The sequence below is a fragment of the Cryptotermes secundus genome, unplaced genomic scaffold, assembly GCF_002891405.2.
Source record: "Cryptotermes secundus unplaced genomic scaffold, Csec_1.0 scaffold318, whole genome shotgun sequence".
Classification (NCBI taxonomy): domain Eukaryota; kingdom Metazoa; phylum Arthropoda; class Insecta; order Blattodea; family Kalotermitidae; genus Cryptotermes; species Cryptotermes secundus.
Window position 1 is genome coordinate 714,287 of NW_019730108.1, and position 18,838 is coordinate 733,124.

Genomic DNA, 18,838 nt, shown 5'->3' on the forward strand with positions numbered 1-18,838 from the left:
AGATGTGACTCGAGTAGTGAGATACGACGTAGGAAAAATCCTGAACAATTCTAATATTTTTAATATTTGATATTTATCAATATATATGATAAATATATATTTTAATTATTATTTTAATATGAAGACGACAAGGCATGCAGTGAACTAGTTTAACGTTAATCGAATAAGCACCTGAAGCTGGCACTTTTGTGCCGAAACATGTAGTGCGAGAGAGAGGAGTGAGGTAGATAAGTGTATGCACTAGAAGACGGTGAAATAAATTATGAAGATAGCCTAGTCGGCTTCTGGACTCATATTCGAACCCCGCCCCCGAATACAAAGGAACAGTGCCGTAAATAGTTGTCATGTTGGTTGCAGGTACTGAAGGGGGAACGCTACCGGCTCAACGTTATCGTATCGGAGCTGCGCGGCGCCTCTGCCGTCGATTATCAGACGGCGCTAGTGGCGTTCATCAACTGCATCATAATCTCGACACCGCAGCTGAAGGACAGAATTCGAATCAGAAATGAGTTCATAGGTGAGAGCGGGGGAGTCCACTAAGCTACCGCCCTTGTGTTCAGACCTGGCCGCTGTCGGTGGAGTGTATGGCTTATATCCGTGACGATCCTTCCCGCAGTGCAGCTGCAACCACTGTCCCACTGCTTCCTTCCGAACTTGTCCTCACGCGCAACCCCCATAAAAATGTAAAGCTATCCCCATAACAGGCCGTGAAGGCCCATAGGGGTGTGAGACGTCAAGGCTTCCACATTTTCTAGGCAGTCGGCTCACAGATGGCGGTGAGGCTGTCAGCCTTACGCGCCCGCCGCCCTTTACCCCCAGGAAGATTTCTGTTAGAGGCTGAGTCGACCCCAGGGCCATAGTGCGGCTGGAAGGATTAGGTAAATTGAGAAATCCAATGACCTCATCAGGATTCGAACCTGCGGCCTTCCGGCTTGTAGCACGCTACTGCGTGCCCCCCCCCTCCCTCGCATCCCGGTGGCCAGGTTTAAACACGAGTCGTGCACATGGCACGAACCCAGGACTGTGTCAGTATTGACGGGACTGTGTCTGTGTGTTGCAGGTCTGAAGCTGCTGCCCCTGCTCAACGAGCTGAGGTGAGTGTGACGTCACGCACCTGCGAGGTTATGTGAGCCGGGTTTGTTCCGGGGCAGATGCAGCGAGATGTCAGTGTCACAGGAATAATGAATTTGTTAATGATATGGACCGAGACGGTCCGCTTTCGTATTTAGGAAGTGCTCGCTTCGAATCTTGGTCGAGGCACCGACTATACTGACTGAGCTTTTTCGTGGTTTTCCTCAACCCCTACAGGCAAGAGCTTGCTACGCCCTTCTTGCTGGCTGTTTGCTTACCTTACTCTTCGACCTTGAAGAAGGAGGCATTACGCTAATCCGAAACGTCTGTAAGCTTCTACAGATTTGTGCCGATTGTGGTGATTGCACGAAGTCATACAAAGGTCGGTTTCAGGTTATCACAGCGTTGACTGTGAAGAGTACTACTACCTTACGAGGTGTGAGGCCGTATAGCCTGGTAGAAGTGAACTTACATCGGACTACATGGCGTTATTCCCACTGGATAATGTTCTTAAAAGGAAAGAGAGGTTTACGAAACGAAGCGGCCCCCGCGCCCCCGGCGATGGGGCCTGTCTGTCGTTATTGTTACAGCAGACATCCATCCTACACGTTGTCAAGAACACACCCCTTCCTGGGCTCGGGTGCATGGGGCAGGGGTTCCTTCTGTCTGAGCGCCGTGCATAGGGGCGTGGCACTCTGCACCCAGTCCGTTCTGTGGCAGTGTTGCAGTTATGGGCGACAGAACTGTACTTCCGTGTGGTGCACTCCCCTTGGACGGGCTGTACTGGCGTCTCCCAGAAACAGAACGCATTGGCCGGGCTAAGCCGCCTGGAATGCGGGACTCTGGAAGGGGGCCTTGCCACCGCGGCCGGCCGCACACTGTCTCATACGTAGGGTAAATTTGCACGCAAAGTTTGCTAAGAAACGCGAAAGGAAAGCGACCACATGGAAGTCCTAGACTAAAATGGAAGAAACATAGTAAAACGGATCTTAAAGAAATAGGATGGGGCGGCATGGACTGGATTCATCTGGCTCAGGATAGAGACCAGTGGAGGGCTCTTGTGGACACGGCAACGAACCTTCGGGTTCCACAGAACGCTCTTAATTTCTTGACTCGCTGAGCACCCGTTAGGTTCTCAAGAAGGGAAGTTAGTTTGCTGTGCCTGATTATGTACTTAAGCCCGTGTTTGTTTAACGACGCTGCCAGTAGCTAGACTGCACGCCTTAGGATGGCGAGTGATGAATTTGAGAGGATTCGGAAGGAAGTGGTCGTCGCCAGTTGTGAGGGACTTACAGCAAGTCACGAAGATAACTCGCGGGTCGAGATTCGAACCGAGCACCTCCAGAATACAAGTCAGAGCATCACCGCTGCGCCAGCCTGATCAGTATCAATCTGTATTCTTCACCAGTAATCATTAGGGTGATCAAGCATAGCAGGGGGAGATGGATAAGACATGTAGCATGTATGGGGTAGGTATGAAAACGTGAGGGCTAGACATTATTTGGGAGATCTAGGCTTCGGTGGGAGGATAATATTAAAAAGAATCGTAGAGAAATAAGAATGGGAGGCGGATGTGTGGGCTCATATGCAGATGATAGAGGCCAGTTGTGGACTGTGATTGGACCGTCGGGTTCTACAAAAGGCGAGAAATTGCATGGCTAGTTTGACACTGTCTGCTTTGCTTAGAATGTTGGCAATTGTAGTTTAACTGTGCTGTCAGTAGCCCAGTGTATACGGCGTCAAATGGGAGGAGGATTGATGGTGAATACTGAATTGGAAAGGGGTTTGGAAGGAGGCGGCCGCATCATATTCATAGAGGGACTGAGGAATATGGAGTTGAACTTCACTGCGTATTGCCCTTTGAGGCCGAGGTTTGAACCCAGAACACACAGGCTGCACAGTGGAGTTGGTGCCCCCGCTCAGTGTGTGTCCCGTCTGTCTGACGGGTCCAGCAGTTGAGACAGAATTATCACAAGAAGCAGCTTTAGAGTTGAGGGTGGAGGCCGGCAGACTGGGTGGTGTGTTCGGTGTGCTGTGTGCAGGTGTGTGTTCTCCTTACTTATCATGTTGGTCGTGGCCTGTTTTAACGTGTTATCCCAGCTATTGTCTGCGCAGGACGAAGAGAAACCCAGTGATAGTAGTCTGGCCTGGTTTCGAACCGTGTAGTTCTACTATACGATCCAACGCAATAGTTTTGTTCCTGTCATTCTAGACTGTCGAGTGGACAAACAAAGGCCCGCGGGCTTCTGGTCGAAATTGACCCTTACAGGAAGTGAGTTTGGCTTAACCCCAGCTTCGCATTGGGGCGGTAAAAGTTGTACATCTTTCGGGTCTGTTCTGTGAGGTGATCCTGTTCCCGAGCCGTGTCGTCAGGCAGTTCGATAGAACACGATATTGGACGTTTAGTCACTCCCGTTCTGTGCACAAATGAGAGATTTCAGAAACCTGTCATTAGTAACGGTTAGCGACATCTGTTGTCGGGTAAGTGAAGTATTTCAGCGTTTATCCAGCGACATATCACAGGAACTGAAGTTGGGCGGACGTATCAGACACGTCAAACTATGCCAAGGGGATCGGAACGTATTATAACTGTTGTAAGTAATTTATTTCGTTTTTCGTTTTAAGTTCTCGATTAGTGTAGCCCTAGGGACTCGAAATAGAATCGTGATAACCCAGTTGGCATAGCTACGGGTTGGACGGCCTGGGTTCGATTCCCGGAAGGAGGAAGAGATTTTTCTCTTCTCCACAGCGTCCAGACCGGTTCTGAGACCCACCCAGCCCCCTATAAAATGGGTACCGGCGGCCGTGAAGCTGACCACTCACCTCCATCTAGTGCCGAGTTCAAGAACTGGAGCTATACCTCCACTCACCCATATGACTTCATGGCACAGGGGCAACTTCACCTTTCAGCTTACCTAGGGACGCAGATCTCTCGTGCTTCAGTTGGCCCATGTGAAGGAAAGCAAAAATGAAATCAACGCAGACAGTATCTATTGCTTGATACATATTGTTGCATCTGAAACAATTCCAATCGTGTAGGGTCATTCACTCGTGGACAGAGTGATTGCAGCTGCAGTGTGAGTGACTGGCGGCAAGCAGGATGTAAACAGCTACCCTTCTGCAGGAAGCGGGGTAGTGGCAGGGTGTGATTCACACAATCAAGTGCTTTGTGCTTATTTTTACATTCCGCGTCTGCTTTGAGCTTTTGCTGTGAAAGGGAGCCCGTAAACAGTGTAACTCATTGCCCAGCCAGCCCTCTGACTAGCGTGAAAACGGTGGCTCTGGCGTCCCAGTACTTTAATTATTTCAGAAACCCGGAGACTTGTGGGAAACGTATCGTTTGTTCGGAACCTTCTTTGCTTCGATAAATATTTAGCGGTCCACGGCCGGGTTTCCCTCCAGAAGATGGAGAAATGCTTGTAAATCTTCGCAGTAAATGTTCCTTATTATTGTCCGATTTGACCGAAATGTATCAACGAATCTTAAAATCTGCGCAGTGGTTGTTACATGCGGCGGACAGTCGTGCAGTTTTGCAACTTTTCGTTCTGAGGGAGCCAAAATTGTCATCTACATTCATATTTCCCGCCCCTTCCTTACGACATATCATCATCATCATCAGCAGCAGCAGCAGTAGCAGCAAAACAACCCCTTTTGAGCCACGGCCTTCCTTAGAGGATTGTGCCGGATTGCATCCAGTTTTCACTTCTTTGTATTTTGTGACAATAATTTTTTACAGAGCAAGGCCGTTGGCCTTGCGCCCAACCCCCAACCTGGAGGACCAGGTCCCTGTATTTACGTATGTCTCCCAGTGGAAGGGTGGCCCAGTTGCACCCCCAGGCACCGGGTTCCATTTTCGTCGCCCTCTACGACTCGTAGGTCTACGGTGGAGGTATCCTGACCCACCTCCACGCGGCAAGACGTGCGCATTGCACTTACATAAAGAGAAAATATACAGGAGTCCTGCCCAGCACGCACCGAGCCGCAGTCATTAACATTGTTGGCGGAATGGAGCTGAGGCCAGCTGTGCAGCTACTCAAGAATTTCCCAATATTTTATGAAACGAAAAGGTTCATTACCGTGTTCACGAGAGCCCTCCACTAGCCCCTATCCTGAGTCAGATCAGTCCAATTCATACTACCCCATCATATCTATCTAAGATCCCTTTTAATATTGTTTTGATCTTCCTAGTGGTCTCTTTCTTTCTGGCGTTTCCACCAAAGTAATTTGTGAATTTCTCTTCTCCTCCATTCATGCTGCATGCACTGCCCATCTCATCCTCCTTGACTTGATTATTCTAATTATGCTTGCAGAAGAGTACAAGTTATGAAGCTCCTCATTATGTAGTTTTCTCGAACCTCCTGTCACTTCATCCCTCTTCGGTCCAAATATTCTCCTCAACACCCTGTTCTCAAACACCCTCAGTCTGTGTTCCTCCCTTAATGTCAGAGACTATGTTTCACACCCATACAGAACCACAGGCAAAATTATAGTTTTGTGTATTCGAATTTTTACGTGTTTAGACAGCAGCCGAGAAGACATGAGAAGAATCAGTTGGATATTCCACTATTTCACGTCACTGTATCAGGCACCGAAGTGACGCAATAAGACGGGCTGTGGCGGTAGTGAAGATGGAATTTGCACACCTTCCCAGTGTCCTTAGGGTGTTGAGAATATTTTGGGACACCCTATCTCTTTTCTGTATACATCGAAGGGAATAAACAGTTATATGCTTTGTTTCGCTTTTTCGTTTACAAGAGAAAAAGCATAACAGTCATAAAGAACATGTTTCATTACTGTGTTTCAAATTTAGACTAGTCTCTAGAACTGTTTCCTCCTGTAATGGTTGGCAGTTGTGTTCCTTACTGGGAAGGTATAGCCTGGATAGCTCTGTAAGTGTAGTGACTAGGCTTCTGACTGGACGACCTGGGTTCGATTGCTGGCAGGGGCAAGGAATTTATCTCTGTCACTATGTCCAGGCTGAAACTGGGGCCCACATAGCCTTCTGTTCAGTAGGTACTGGGAACAAAGCGGCCGGGCCGTGAATGTGACCACTTATTTCTACCTAGTTCCGAGTCTGAGAATGCATGGAGCCACACGTCCGTGACGTGATGTCTTGTGGATTTTCCGAGTCCAGTGAAGATGCTTGTATAATCCACGACCAGTTTCTTCAACCTACTTTCATGAATATGTTACTTCATTGCGTTAAGGTCTCGATGTCTGTGTAATGTGCAGTAATATGGAGCCCCAAGTCTAGAGTTTGCAGTAATTAACCTTTGTTTTCAGTCGGATTTAATCCGGGTTAATTAGAGTTAATTGTTAGTTATGTCGCATGCTAATAGACGTTTTGCTGGACACATTCTTCTGTTGGCTGCCGACTTATGTCTTTTCGTGTGAGCCAGATAGGTCAGTCAGTATAGTGACTAGGCTGCAGACTTTATGACCAAAGAATCGAGTTCCGATTTCCCGACAGGGGCTGAGATTATTGTCTTCACCACAGCGTGTGGTGTGGTGTGCTGTGCTGTGCAGGCTCCTATCCGGTGGATACCAGGAGCTCGTTCCGGTGGGCTAAAGCTGTCGGGAGTTGAACCTAGTGCCTGCTCACCCATACCCCTCTGTAAGCACAACGATAGTTCTAGCTGTTTGTAGACCTGGATGTCTCTTGTATGCCCCGAAGAGTTACGACGGTGTTTGTAGACCTGGATGTTTCTTGTATGCCCCGAAGAGTTACGACGGTGAGTGCCTTGAAGTCTGACTGACTGCTGAATGCCTTGAAGTTCATACGAATAATATATAGATTCAGTTCGTACCTCACAGGAAACAGCGCAAAGGCAGTACAAAGACGAGCCGAATGCTGTATGTCGTATATATACAGTGCGTACAATCAAGTGCGCGCCGCGGCTGCAATTTGCCGTGAGTCATACCACCGCAGAACGGATGCAACTCCTCCCCGCGACTGCAGTGCCGTTCCCCGATAGCGTGAGTGTAGTGGTGTCGCTGAGTCTCCGTCCATCAGTTGCTCTACATGCACACATTTATAAGAATACAGTAAAAAGATAACTTACCGTGGTTTATAACAGGTGCTGAAAGTGACCTCCTTCTGCTTGCAAACATGCCGCGCATCTCACAAATAAATTACGCGACACTCTCTGCAGTTCGTCGACGGTAATTGAATGAATTACGCGTGTAATTTCATTTTGAAGACTATCAATGCTGCGGGGATTATTTTTGTAGACTTTTTGCTTCAGGTTGCCCCAAAGATAATAATCAGAAATACTGAGATCTGGGGATCTGGGAGGCCACAGTCCTCTACTGACAATTCTGTCTTCAAACACTTCCTGTATTGCGACCATGGATGCATTAGCCGTATGTGCTGTAGCGTTGTCCTGCTGAAAATACCCGTATTGTCTTTCTTCGGCATTCAACTGATCGAAGAAGGGATTCAGTATGTCATTAATGTACCGATCAGAGTTCACGGTATCGTGGAAAAATATGGGGCCAATGATTCGCCGCGGGCTTACAGCACACCACACACCCACCTTTTCACTATGTAATGGCACTTGCTGTATAGCGTGAGGATTTTCATTGCTCCATATTCTTACGTTTTGTGCATTGACGTGGCCACCAACGTGGAACCACGCTTCATCAGTCATGAATAGAAGCTGAGGATCCACTATTCCATCGTGTACATTTTGCAGCAGCCAGTTGCAAAAACGAATTCTTGCTGCATGATCTGGTTCTTTCAGCTCATGCACAACTGTTACTTTATACGGGCGAAATTTGATTAACTTTGTGGCTGTGCGAGCAGATCCTAGCGAAACACCAGTTTCCTGTGCTAAGCGTCTTAACGATTTTCGAGGACTGATCTGTAATGTTGCCTGAATAATTTTAACCTTTTCTTCAGTCAGCACAGTTCTCTTCGATTGTTTCTTCTTGTCACTCACTGAACCTGTGGCCCGCCACTTTTTCAGAAGCCTGTTTACACACGACTTTGTGGGAACTGGCGAGTCAGGATATTTCTGACGAAACCTACGTGCGAATTTTCTGTAAATGTTTTTCCTTGCAATAGTTTCGACAATAAACACACGCTGTTTAATAGTGAACTTCATTTCCACCGTCTGTCGACAGCTGTAAACATTCCACTCCACTTCCACAGCAAGACAAAGACTGACTGTTTAATGCAACCTCGGGTTCCGATTATGCAACCATCGGCGTAGGAGCACTGCAGTCGCGGGGAGGAGTTGCATCCGTTCTGCGGTGGTATGACTCACGGCAAATTGCAGCCGCGGCGCGCACTTGATTGTACGCACTGTAGTTTGTACTGTGCTTTAAATGGTTACGAATGCGCGGAGCTTTGCCTCTGCAGACTTCTTTCAGGCACTTTTGTTTCACCCAGCACGATAACGCACCAGTGCTCGCAGTTGGGGGAGGGGGGAATTGACAAGTCACCAGGCAAAAACTAAATCCGTTTTGTTGGACAGTGACCGAACACCACTACTGAGTGGGTGGCAATCGTGCTTCGTATTCGAGAAGTGCGAGGTTGAAATCTTGGCGCCGACTGGGGTTTATCGTGGTTTACTGAGTCCATCCAGGCGAAATTAGGCCACACGCACTTCCTTCTACACGTTTTCCAAGTCACTGGCCGCTAATCTGTAAACTGACAGCAGAGTTAAACATGTTTCTGGCAACTTAGCCCGCTGGCAATCCATCATTAACAGATCGTAGCTGAACGTGGGAGGCCCCGAGTTCGATTCTTGATGCACATACCAGGAATCCCATATGATAAAGGAAGACCATTACCTGCTTAGCTAATTTGCTCAGTTCTTCATCAGGAGGTAGGGTCTGTAATAGGTAGAGAAAATGGCGAGGTATTGTTGTTGTGCGCAGGCGCGTGGCCGCTTCGGAACCCGACCTCGGCGTACAACTGGACGTGTTCGACGAGCAGCGGGAGAGTGACGAGGCGCAGATTCTTCAGGGACCCAACGGCGTTGACCTAAACTCCCACCTTGACGTCTTCTACGCCATCCTCAGACAGGTACAAGCTGCGGCTTAACAAGTCTGAGATCTCTGTGGCCTCATGACGCTAACCTAGATATATCTTGTTCATAGTTCGTAAACGGTCAGTTGGAGCCGGTCCAGTGGCGTACAGTGACGAGTGTCCCCGTTACAGGTTGCGGACACTCCACAGGAGATCCCGTTTCTCAGCATCCTGCAGCATCTGTTGCGAGTGGACCCACGTGAGGCAGTCAGTGACATTGTGTGGGACGCTGCCGAGACACTGGTGCACCGGGCGACACTGCTCGAGTCGCGTCAGGACGCCAGCCGCCTGCTTCGTTCGCCTAGTCTCCAAGCCAAACTCTGTTGTCACTGTCACCGAGGCTCTGACTCACGCAAGCAGTCTCTGAACGCGCCGCCTCCACCACCACCACCTCCACCGCCACCACCTCTTGTACCCGGACCCCCACCTCCACCACTACCGCCCCCACTGGGGCCTTCACGAGCTTGCAGTGCTGGAGCCCCCACAAACAAAATGGGGGGCCCACCCATGCCACCCCCACTACTCAGTCCCCCATCAATATCACCAGCTTGCAGTCCTGAGCCCTCTGAGAATGGGGGTAAGTTGCTGCCACAGCAGGAGACACCCACCCCTCGCACAAAGATGAAGACCATCAACTGGAACAAGATTCCCCATCACAAGGTGAGCAGTTCCTTTGAGTGCCAGCTTGAAGTTTGTAGACATGAGCACAGTTCACACACAGAAGTGTATGCACCCTGTAGCAGAGGTTTTGTACAAACATTTTCAAAGTTGAACCAAAATATAATGTGCTGCAGGCAGCGCCAGAGCAGGACAGTCAAAGGAAATGGCAGCAGAACATTGTGTATACATTCTCTGGGCCTCTCTGTGTATTATACATGAACCACTTTGGTTACCGTGTTAATTGTACAGTTCAGGTAGAGAAAAGTTACTCGAAAAGATTGTATACCTAGAAAGGATTCTTCTGGGTGCTGAACTTGGTCTCTTACTATGATGAGAGAGAGATGAAAGTATGGGGGAGGAGGTAACATGAGAATCGAGAAAATTACGCTCTGCAAAGTTTCACAGTTTTGTAGGTGGGTTCATCTGGCTCAGGATCATGTCCAGTGGTGGGCAGTGTTGAAATTTCAGTGGTTTGCTTTAATATGCCATTGAACAGTACCCAACAGTAGGTATACACACCAGTGATAGGATGATATTAAAATGGTTGTTTCAAGTATGAATATGTTTACAATTGGAGCATATTTGTGTTTTGATGAAGGTGGTAGGCAAGAACAACATCTGGTCTCTGGTTGCACGCAGTCACCAGGACTCGCCCATGGCTGATCTAGACTGGGCTGAGATGGAGGGTCTCTTCTGTCAGCAGGTGCCACCGGCACCATCCTTGCAGTCCTCACCGCGGTTAGGGCGGGACCCACAGGACCCCGACCGCAGGCGCAAGGAGTCCTCAGAGGTGAAGTTACAGATGGCACAAATTTACATGTCCTGATCAATATTTGTAGTAAAAAGTGACAGATTTTTTGTGATTATCATCAAATATTTCTGATTCCTTTTCTTAAGGGGCATCTAAGAATCTTGGCCTGCTTTATGACACTTTCCCCTTCATCTCTGTTATTTGCCTTTTTCTAGAATCTCTTCACTGTCAGCTCCCATCAGTCACTCTCTGTCTGAGGCTGTGCCTTCCCATTCTTTCCTCTCTTTTCTGGCATACTTATCTCTCCTTGTCTGGTCAGTTCTAATCGCATTTCCCAACAATTTCAACGTTTTCTCTTAACATGAACTACCAAATCAGGTCTTCTGTATAATTCTCAATTTTCCAACCCTCTTGCTCAGTTTCTGGTGTGCACTGCTCAGTTTCTGCTCTGCTCTGCTCTTGCTCAGTTTCTGGGGTCTGTACTGCTTCCTGTCCCTGGAACAGGCCATGAAGGCCCATAGGGTTGTGAGATGTTGAGGTTCCCACATTTTCTAGACAATCGGCTCACATATGGTAAGGTTTGCAGCCTTATGCGCCGGCTGCCCTTTACCCCCAGGAAGATTCCTGGTACTCATTTCTGTTAGAGGCCGAGTTGACCCCAGGGCCATAGTGCAGCTGGAAGGATTAGGTAAACTGAGAAATCCAATGACCTCATCAAGATTCGAACCTATGACCTTCCAGTTTGTAGCATTGTGTCTCAGTAGTAAAATTTGCTGTGACATTTATAAAATCTGTCCATCAGCACACACTCATTGCCAGGCTCCTGTACTGGCATCTCATGTGCTGGGCCAGCCATGTTTTTGCCTAAACTGCATTTGAAACAGAAATGGAAGAGAATAAATGAGAATCAGCCACTCATGTTTTGACTATTTCATGCTCTGAGTAGCCAAACTTAAATTGTCTCTGCACTGAAGTGGCATCTCTGTAGGAGAAAGTGGGATTTGTGTATGCAGTGGCAACTGCCCATCCCTTGATGAGATTGGCATCGGCTTGTAACAAGCTTGAATCCGCCGTGTGAGAGGGCTGTCCCTTAGTATGTTTCTGTATCATCCTGCTTCTCTCTGGCGTTCATATCCATGTGTTATTGTTGAGATATCAGAATTTTGCATCTTTTGAAACATTCTCTTATTCATGTTTCAGTACCATTTCCTTTCTGATACCTGTACTCTACTGATAATCGAGCAGGTGGTACCCCACCAGACAAGTCAGGTTAATTGTCAGGAAACTGTATGAGGGAGGGGAGATATGAACAACTCGGTACTTGACACTAGGTGGAGGTGAGTGGTCATCTTCATTCCTAGACGTTGGATAGGAGACTGGATGGACGTTATAGTCAGTCTGAACGCTGATGGAAATGAAGAACCTATTGCCTGTGCTGTCCTGCTGTGCAGCTTGTAGCATGGTTACTGTACTGACTGAGCTACATCGGCTCTAGCAAGGGCTGTCAGAAATCTGCATTGCTTTCTTTTCACTTTCTATCGAAGGTCAGATTTGAATCCCTTTCTCTAATCTGGTATTGATGTCCAAAGCTTCTTTGAGGGTGTGTGGTGATCATATAGTGCCATAGATCATTATATCATCATTAGAAATTTAGTGAATTTTATTTTTGTTACATGACAGGAAGCAGAACATTTGAGGTACTCTCAAACATGCTTCAGACAGAGCACAGTGCCAGGTTACTGGGTAATTTGAGCACATTATCGCAAGTGATGCCTGTGGTATAGTTTGATGCACATTTGTCTCTCTTGTGGCACCAGCTAATGGAGTCATTCAGACAAATAGAAACACTGAGTTTGCAGAAAAGAGGGCAGTTATCTTTAGAGCTCCCAACACTTGTTTCTCTCTCTTTGTAATTGAAGGTACACTTTGTCCTTGCAACCATCAACTGAAGGGCATCATAATCTTCTTGCTTGCAGATTGCTCTGCTGGATGGAAAGAGGAGTCTCAATGTGAACATCTTCCTGAAGCAGTTCCGCAGGTAAGTGCTGCTTGTGGCAGAATCACACAACATAAATAGGACAGATGTGGAGCTTTAGTATCACGTCACCTGATGTCATAATGAACATGTAGTAAAGACATCCAGGTTTCAGTCATCCAACAGATTGGGTTTTCTCTTCAGTCCCTCCAGACAAGTTCAGGATAGAAAATTGAATCATGCCATGACCACATCTTTCCCAGTCCATTTTCCACCATCATTCATCTGCTGAGTGCTCCATAGTCTGCGTGTCTGACAGTGTCAGTAAATGAACTGCTGACTGTCAAACACACCAAGAACCCACCGTTTGACATTCACAGATGCAGCCGTGCTTCATCTGAATAACCAGATGAACGTTCTAAGCTACATTCTATGCTCATAGTTAGATCTTTTTGTGCAGCTCCAATGAGGACATCATTCAACTCATCCGGGATGGGGAGCATGATGACATCGGGGCTGAGAAACTGCGGGGTTTGCTCAAGATCCTGCCAGAGGTGGACGAGCTGGAGATGCTGCGGTCCTTTGATGGAGACAAGGCGAAACTTGGCAATGCTGAGAAGTTCCTGCTGCAACTCATAGAGGTCCCAAAGTGAGTCCCTACTTCACCTCTGTTGTTGTGTTGAATGCACACTGGTCCAGTTGGTCTGGTGTCACATTTTGTTTTCAGTCCAGCCATCCCCACAGCTGAGTCCAATCCACAAGCACCAGAAGCAGTGGGAGTTTGAGTTACATATATCTGGATGGACGCAGTAACAATAACACAAGGCCTGCAGTATTCATAATGTACACTTTAATATTATTCTCCCCCATATGTTTCGAAATTTTGTAGTTTATGTAGTTTACCTAATGTTCTTAGTGTAATGAAATCTAGGAGGTTGGGCACATAATTCAGACAGAGGGGAGGGAAACGTGTACAGAATATCAGTGTGTAGACCAAATTACTCTTTTGTTGTCTCCCTTCTCCTCCATTTCTGTCTTCTCCACCCCCTCCCCCTCCTCATACTCTCCCTCCATTTCCTCCCCCTCCCTCCTTCTCCCCCAAAGAGTCTATCATTGTGCATTTGGCCCCCTGAACCACAGTTTCATTCGATTGTCGGTGTGGCTACATTGTTGTAACTTGTTCCAGCTACAAGCTGCGTATTGAGAGCATGCTATTGAAGGAAGAGTTCGCTGCCAACATGGGCTACCTGGAGCCCAGCATTAACTCCATGATTGTGGCAGGAGAGGGTGAGTACCAGCAGCTTATTCGCTGCTGTCAGACAACGGGAAAGGAGAGGAATTGTGCTGAACATGAGAGATGGTTGTGTTGCAGGTATATTGGTAGTTCTCTCATTTTGATTCCACTGTGTAGAGCATAATTTCAGCCAATGATGAGGCCAGAAGCCCTTCATTTCTAACCAAGCCATCAGTCAGCAGGTTCAATCCCAGAGAAGTGGTTCTGGGGCAGGTTTCTCTACAAGTTTCTTCAGTGTGCCCCTACTAATCATAATTTTGCAATTGCTGCATAGTCACATATTACTGCCCTCTGACGTTTGTGATAGCCCTGATCAGGCGGTGCATTGTCCCATCCTCGGTTTCTGAGTTGAGGGCTTCATCTGTGGTCCCAGCACTTGGCTGGTTGCAGAGTGACTTTTATGTATGGATATTCTTCATTTCTTAAACTGAGACAGCCCTGTCATGCCTGTTGCAGATCTGATGACAAATAAACCACTTCAGGAAGTCCTGTACATGGTGTTAGTTGCCGGCAACTTCCTCAACTCGGTATGTACCCTGACAGACAGAGCTCTGTAACGTGTGATTCCTAGATTGATTCCCACCAACTGTATATCAGAATACTGGAAGTGTCATGTAGAGATGAACTACAGGTAAATTGTTTCCTTGCCACAAAGACATATGAAGATGTGGAGATAGACACACCCTGGCTGCTTTCCTCCCTCTGGTACCCACTTAATGAGATGTTGGGTGGACCCTAGAGCCAGTCTGTATGCAGCCGAGAACGGTAGAAGATAGGTCCCTGTCTCTACTGGGAACTGAAACATGCAGCGTTTCTGAGCCAGACGTTGGCCGTGTTACCAGAATTCCCGTGTGTTCTGTTGTGCTGCAGCTTGAATGGGAACAGCTAAATTTGTTCTGCATGTTTTACCCAGCATTCATCATATCTTGTTGCAGGGAGGGTATGCAGGCAATGCGGCAGGTGTGAAACTGAGTTCTCTTCAGAAGCTAACGGACATTCGGGCCAACAAACCTGGCATGAACCTCATCCACTACGTTGCCTTGGTAAGTGTTGGCAGCTGCAGCAGATGTCACATGGAACCATCTGAAGCAGGGAGCTCATCTAAGTGATAATTAAATATTTGATACCTCCCTCACAGAACACACACTATGTACACAATACAAACACCAGCCAGTCTGTATTGTCCAAAAATTGTGAATTTAAATCGCACTCTACTACAGGTGCCAGGGGACAAGTTTGAACTTGTCTCTAATATTAATTTTATTGAACATGTGACACTCAGCCAGCTGGAACTGTGGACATGTTCTGTCACAGGAGTTTGATGCAGTGCTGATAGAATTTAATGCTGTTTAGGGAAATAATCACTGTTTTCTGTGAGAATCATGTGAAACACATAAGTACACTGTATGGGCAAAATACAGAATTTTTAAATGTCAAAGAAAGTGGTATGTTCAATAACCATTGTACTAAAGTGTTTAGTAAGTTTGCTGTTTGTGGTCCAACTTATGGCATGAATTTTAAGTTGATATGTGTAGCTCTTAGGTTAGTTACAGTTGACTTGACATAATACTAACTTCAGTGCTGCATTCTGGTGATGACTTGTGTAAGCTGATGCCCACTTGATTCTCTTCTGTTCCACAGCAAGCAGAGAAGAAGCGTAAAGACCTCCTGAGGTTCCCTGAAGACATGTCAGCACTGGAGGATGCCACAAAGTGAGTGTCATCAGTGCTGGTTTATATAAGATTTGGTCATGAATGTTTGGCACTAGAATTCCTTTTCTTTTGAGTTTATGGATTCCCGAGCATCTTGTGGCATAATGAGGATTGTAACAGCCTTCAGATGAGTTTATTAAATTGAGGAATATTTTTTAAGTTATCCACAGCCTCATTTTTATGAATGGAATACAATATTTTAGAAGCTGGCTCAACTTCCATCCTCAGGTGAAAGTACAAAACATATTCTGTTCGATCCATCAGATGGAGCTGATCACTTCCTCCTGCACAGTAGCAGTTGCTTTGGTAAAGTGTAAGTATCAGACTGTGCTTCTGCTTAGTCAGACTGGAGCTAAATGTTTACTGATTTCAGTCTGCAATGACTTGTGGTGTTAGGAATGGGTTCCGACCTGTCAAGTAAGGCAAAGGTGCCAAATACTTCCAGTTATCAAATCTGATAAAGGGGAAGAGAGGCAGGAATAATAAAAAAGCATGGATAATCCAGGTTTCAAGCGTGATCAGGAGACTGGTGACGGTTGATTGTAGATATTTAGAAATGTACACACAGTATTTAATTTCTTTACTGCAAGACTTATGGAGGAAGTGTATTAGGTATAAAGTGTGTGATTCGGTTTCCTGTTTGAGTTTTGTTCAAAACATTTTTCTGTCCAGGAAAAGTTTACGGAGTTAGGTTGAAGATCCAGGCAGGAACATGTGTAAGTCTTCATGTAAAGTATCCATTGCTGTTCTCTGATCTAAATTAAAACAGTAATGCTCAACAGTAAGTAAGTAAAGTAAAGGTACCCCTGTAACAGGCCGTGGAGGCCCATAGGGTTGTGAGATGTTGAGGCTCCCACATTATCTAGACAGTCGGCTCATAGATGGCGGCAAGGTTGTCAGCCTTATGTGCCAGCTGCCCTTTGCCCCCAAGAATATTCCTGGTATTCATTTCTGTTAGAGGCTGAGTTGACCCCAGGGCCATAGTGCAGCTGGAAGGATTAGGTCAATTGAAAGAAATCCAATGACCTCATCAGGACTTGAACCCACGACCTTCCAGCTGGTAGCATAGTGCCTCAACCAAGTATGCTACTGTGTGCTCAACAGTTCTTGTTATAAAATTCTCTAGTTTTATGAAAATCAAACCGGCACTTCTCATCCAGACAAATGGACAGAGTGCACTTAACACACACTCTGCAGGGTTACAAATGCCCCTAAAAGGTGCACAGACAAGCCTCAGGCTGGATAACCTGTGCTTTATGTTGCAGCAGTGGGGTGTAAGATTTCAGTTTGTTTCTGTTGTGTGCATATTGTGACTGAGGGCTGATCTGTTTGCAGGACAACAGTGGAACAGCTTCAGAATGAGATCAATGCCTTGGACATGCGCATCAAGAAGGTTCGGAAGCAGATTGACCTTCCATCCACAGAGAAGGAGATTAAGATGCAAATGGGAGAGTTCTTGCAGGTAGGGTGCTCCCAACTGTTGTTAAGATTTTGCCTGTCAGATGAATTCAATCACAGGTGACATGTAAGCGGTTTCATTATCCACAATTCTGTCTCATTGTGTTGAAGAACTTGAGTGCCCTATCTGTGGCCACAACGGACACTGCTCTGAAATGAGTGCACTTTCCCTGACTCTCAAGTGACTTTACTGAGCTAAGAATTTTCCTGCTCCTCCACTGCATTCAGTGTTTGATCTCTGTGTTTCCCATTTTAGGCATTTTTGTGGGAACACAACCCCATAGTCACCAACATTGACTGTGACATGCTAATTTTGCTTTCACACTGCTGAGCCCATGATGTTGTGGGCCTCTGCAGTGTCACGTCCTTTCTGGGCTCAAATCATTACAGATGCAGTCTTTAGAAATGTACATCTCCAAAACTGGCTTTCAGACTGCGCTTAAATTCACTGAATGTGTGCTTCTCTCTCATGAGGATGATGAACTGAAGTCAGACTTCACTGTTGGGAAGCAAGGGCAAAGGGAAGATAATATTAAAGTCGTTGTAGGGAAGTGATGTGGAGTCTTGCCTGAAAGCCAGCTTATCATAAATATGGATGATGTGGGAAACACACACATATATATTGTGACATGTTGAGCTCTGAATGACGCCCCCCCCCCACCCTCCGCCAGCCGTGATGCGCCGAGCGAAGCCGAAGCTAGCCGATGTTAGCCGAGTCCTAGCATCCTGGTCGCTAGGCAACGCAAGTCAACGCGGTGACGTCACCAAGGGATATCGCGGTTACTAGGCAGCCGTCAACAACTCCGGACAGCGTGGCTAGCAACAAGGGTGCCTATTACGTGGCCGTATTGTCCGATCGAGGCTACATAGGGAGCAGCGAAGGCTATTCACAGTCAGTTGTACTGAGTCAGTCAGTGAGTCCTGGAGCTACCGCCGAGTTAGCCAGCAACTAGTCAGTTGTATTCTGGCATTTGGAGTGTACTAATTGTGATACTGCAGATAGCAGTAACCGTAAATCTGTAATTTGGGTGATTGTAAGTGCGAATGTGAAATAAAATTCGCTACATCAAATACATCGAGAAGTTATTCGTCGCGATATACGCCCAATACGCGACAATTTGTGTCAGAAGTGGGATTTGAACTTACACACGTGACCAACGAGCTTCGAACTCAAGACACGTGACAATTTGGTGTCAGAATTTTTACGAGCTTAAACACGCCTCGAAGAATTAAACTTACGACTGTTTCGACTATTTTACTGCTACAAAATGGAAACAGAGCAACTGTTGGAACTCCTGCGGAAGGAATTGAGGGCCCAGAGAGAAGCTGCCGAGAAAAGGGCTGACGACAGGTGGAAAGCCTGGCGAGGAAAGATGGCCGCCATGCGAGAAGAGCTGGTCGCAGAAACGGAAGCCACCAGAGAAGAAACAAGGGCTATCCAAGAAAGGATGGAAGCCACCCGAACAGAAACAAGAGTTATCCAACAAAAACGGAAGCCATGCGACAAATAATGGGCACGAGCCTCATGGAGATGGTGTACGCATTTAAACCCGAAAGAGACCTAAAGACGATTGCCTGCCAAGAGTTGGAGGCACATCTATTAGAAGAAAAGCCGGCCCCAGTGGACAAGAAACCTGAGGCGGAACAACAAGAAGAGGTCCCTGTAGTCGAGGTCGCAGTGATACCGGTCAGTGAGCCTGAAGATCAATTGATGCCGATTACCCAAAAAGAGACGGTGGCCTACCCAGTGGACGCGAAACCTGCGGCGGCACAACGAGAAGAGGTCCCGATAGTGATACCGGTCGGAGTGACGACGGCCTGCCAAGGAATGGAGGCACGTCCAGAAGAAGAAAAGCCGACTTCAGCGAAAAGGGAACCGTAG

At 47.0% G+C, this 18,838-nt stretch overlaps 1 protein-coding gene across 4 annotated transcripts in view; it reads left to right on the top strand.

Moving 5' to 3' along the window:
• Nucleotides 1-18,838, top strand: part of LOC111866052 — a 76,622-nt gene that overhangs the window by 37,847 nt on the left and 19,937 nt on the right. For all 4 annotated transcript variants that reach the window (XM_023854581.2, XM_023854578.2, XM_023854579.2 and 1 more), the window contains exons 4-15: nucleotides 358-517; nucleotides 1,061-1,094; nucleotides 8,956-9,103; nucleotides 9,239-9,766; nucleotides 10,365-10,556; nucleotides 12,494-12,555; nucleotides 12,953-13,141; nucleotides 13,679-13,779; nucleotides 14,243-14,313; nucleotides 14,722-14,829; nucleotides 15,428-15,498; nucleotides 16,834-16,960. In XM_023854581.2, the coding sequence (XP_023710349.1) occupies nucleotides 358-517; nucleotides 1,061-1,094; nucleotides 8,956-9,103; nucleotides 9,239-9,766; nucleotides 10,365-10,556; nucleotides 12,494-12,555; nucleotides 12,953-13,141; nucleotides 13,679-13,779; nucleotides 14,243-14,313; nucleotides 14,722-14,829; nucleotides 15,428-15,498; nucleotides 16,834-16,960 (1,791 nt within the window). The remainder of the gene's footprint in view (nucleotides 1-357; nucleotides 518-1,060; nucleotides 1,095-8,955; nucleotides 9,104-9,238; nucleotides 9,767-10,364; nucleotides 10,557-12,493; nucleotides 12,556-12,952; nucleotides 13,142-13,678; nucleotides 13,780-14,242; nucleotides 14,314-14,721; nucleotides 14,830-15,427; nucleotides 15,499-16,833; nucleotides 16,961-18,838) is intronic.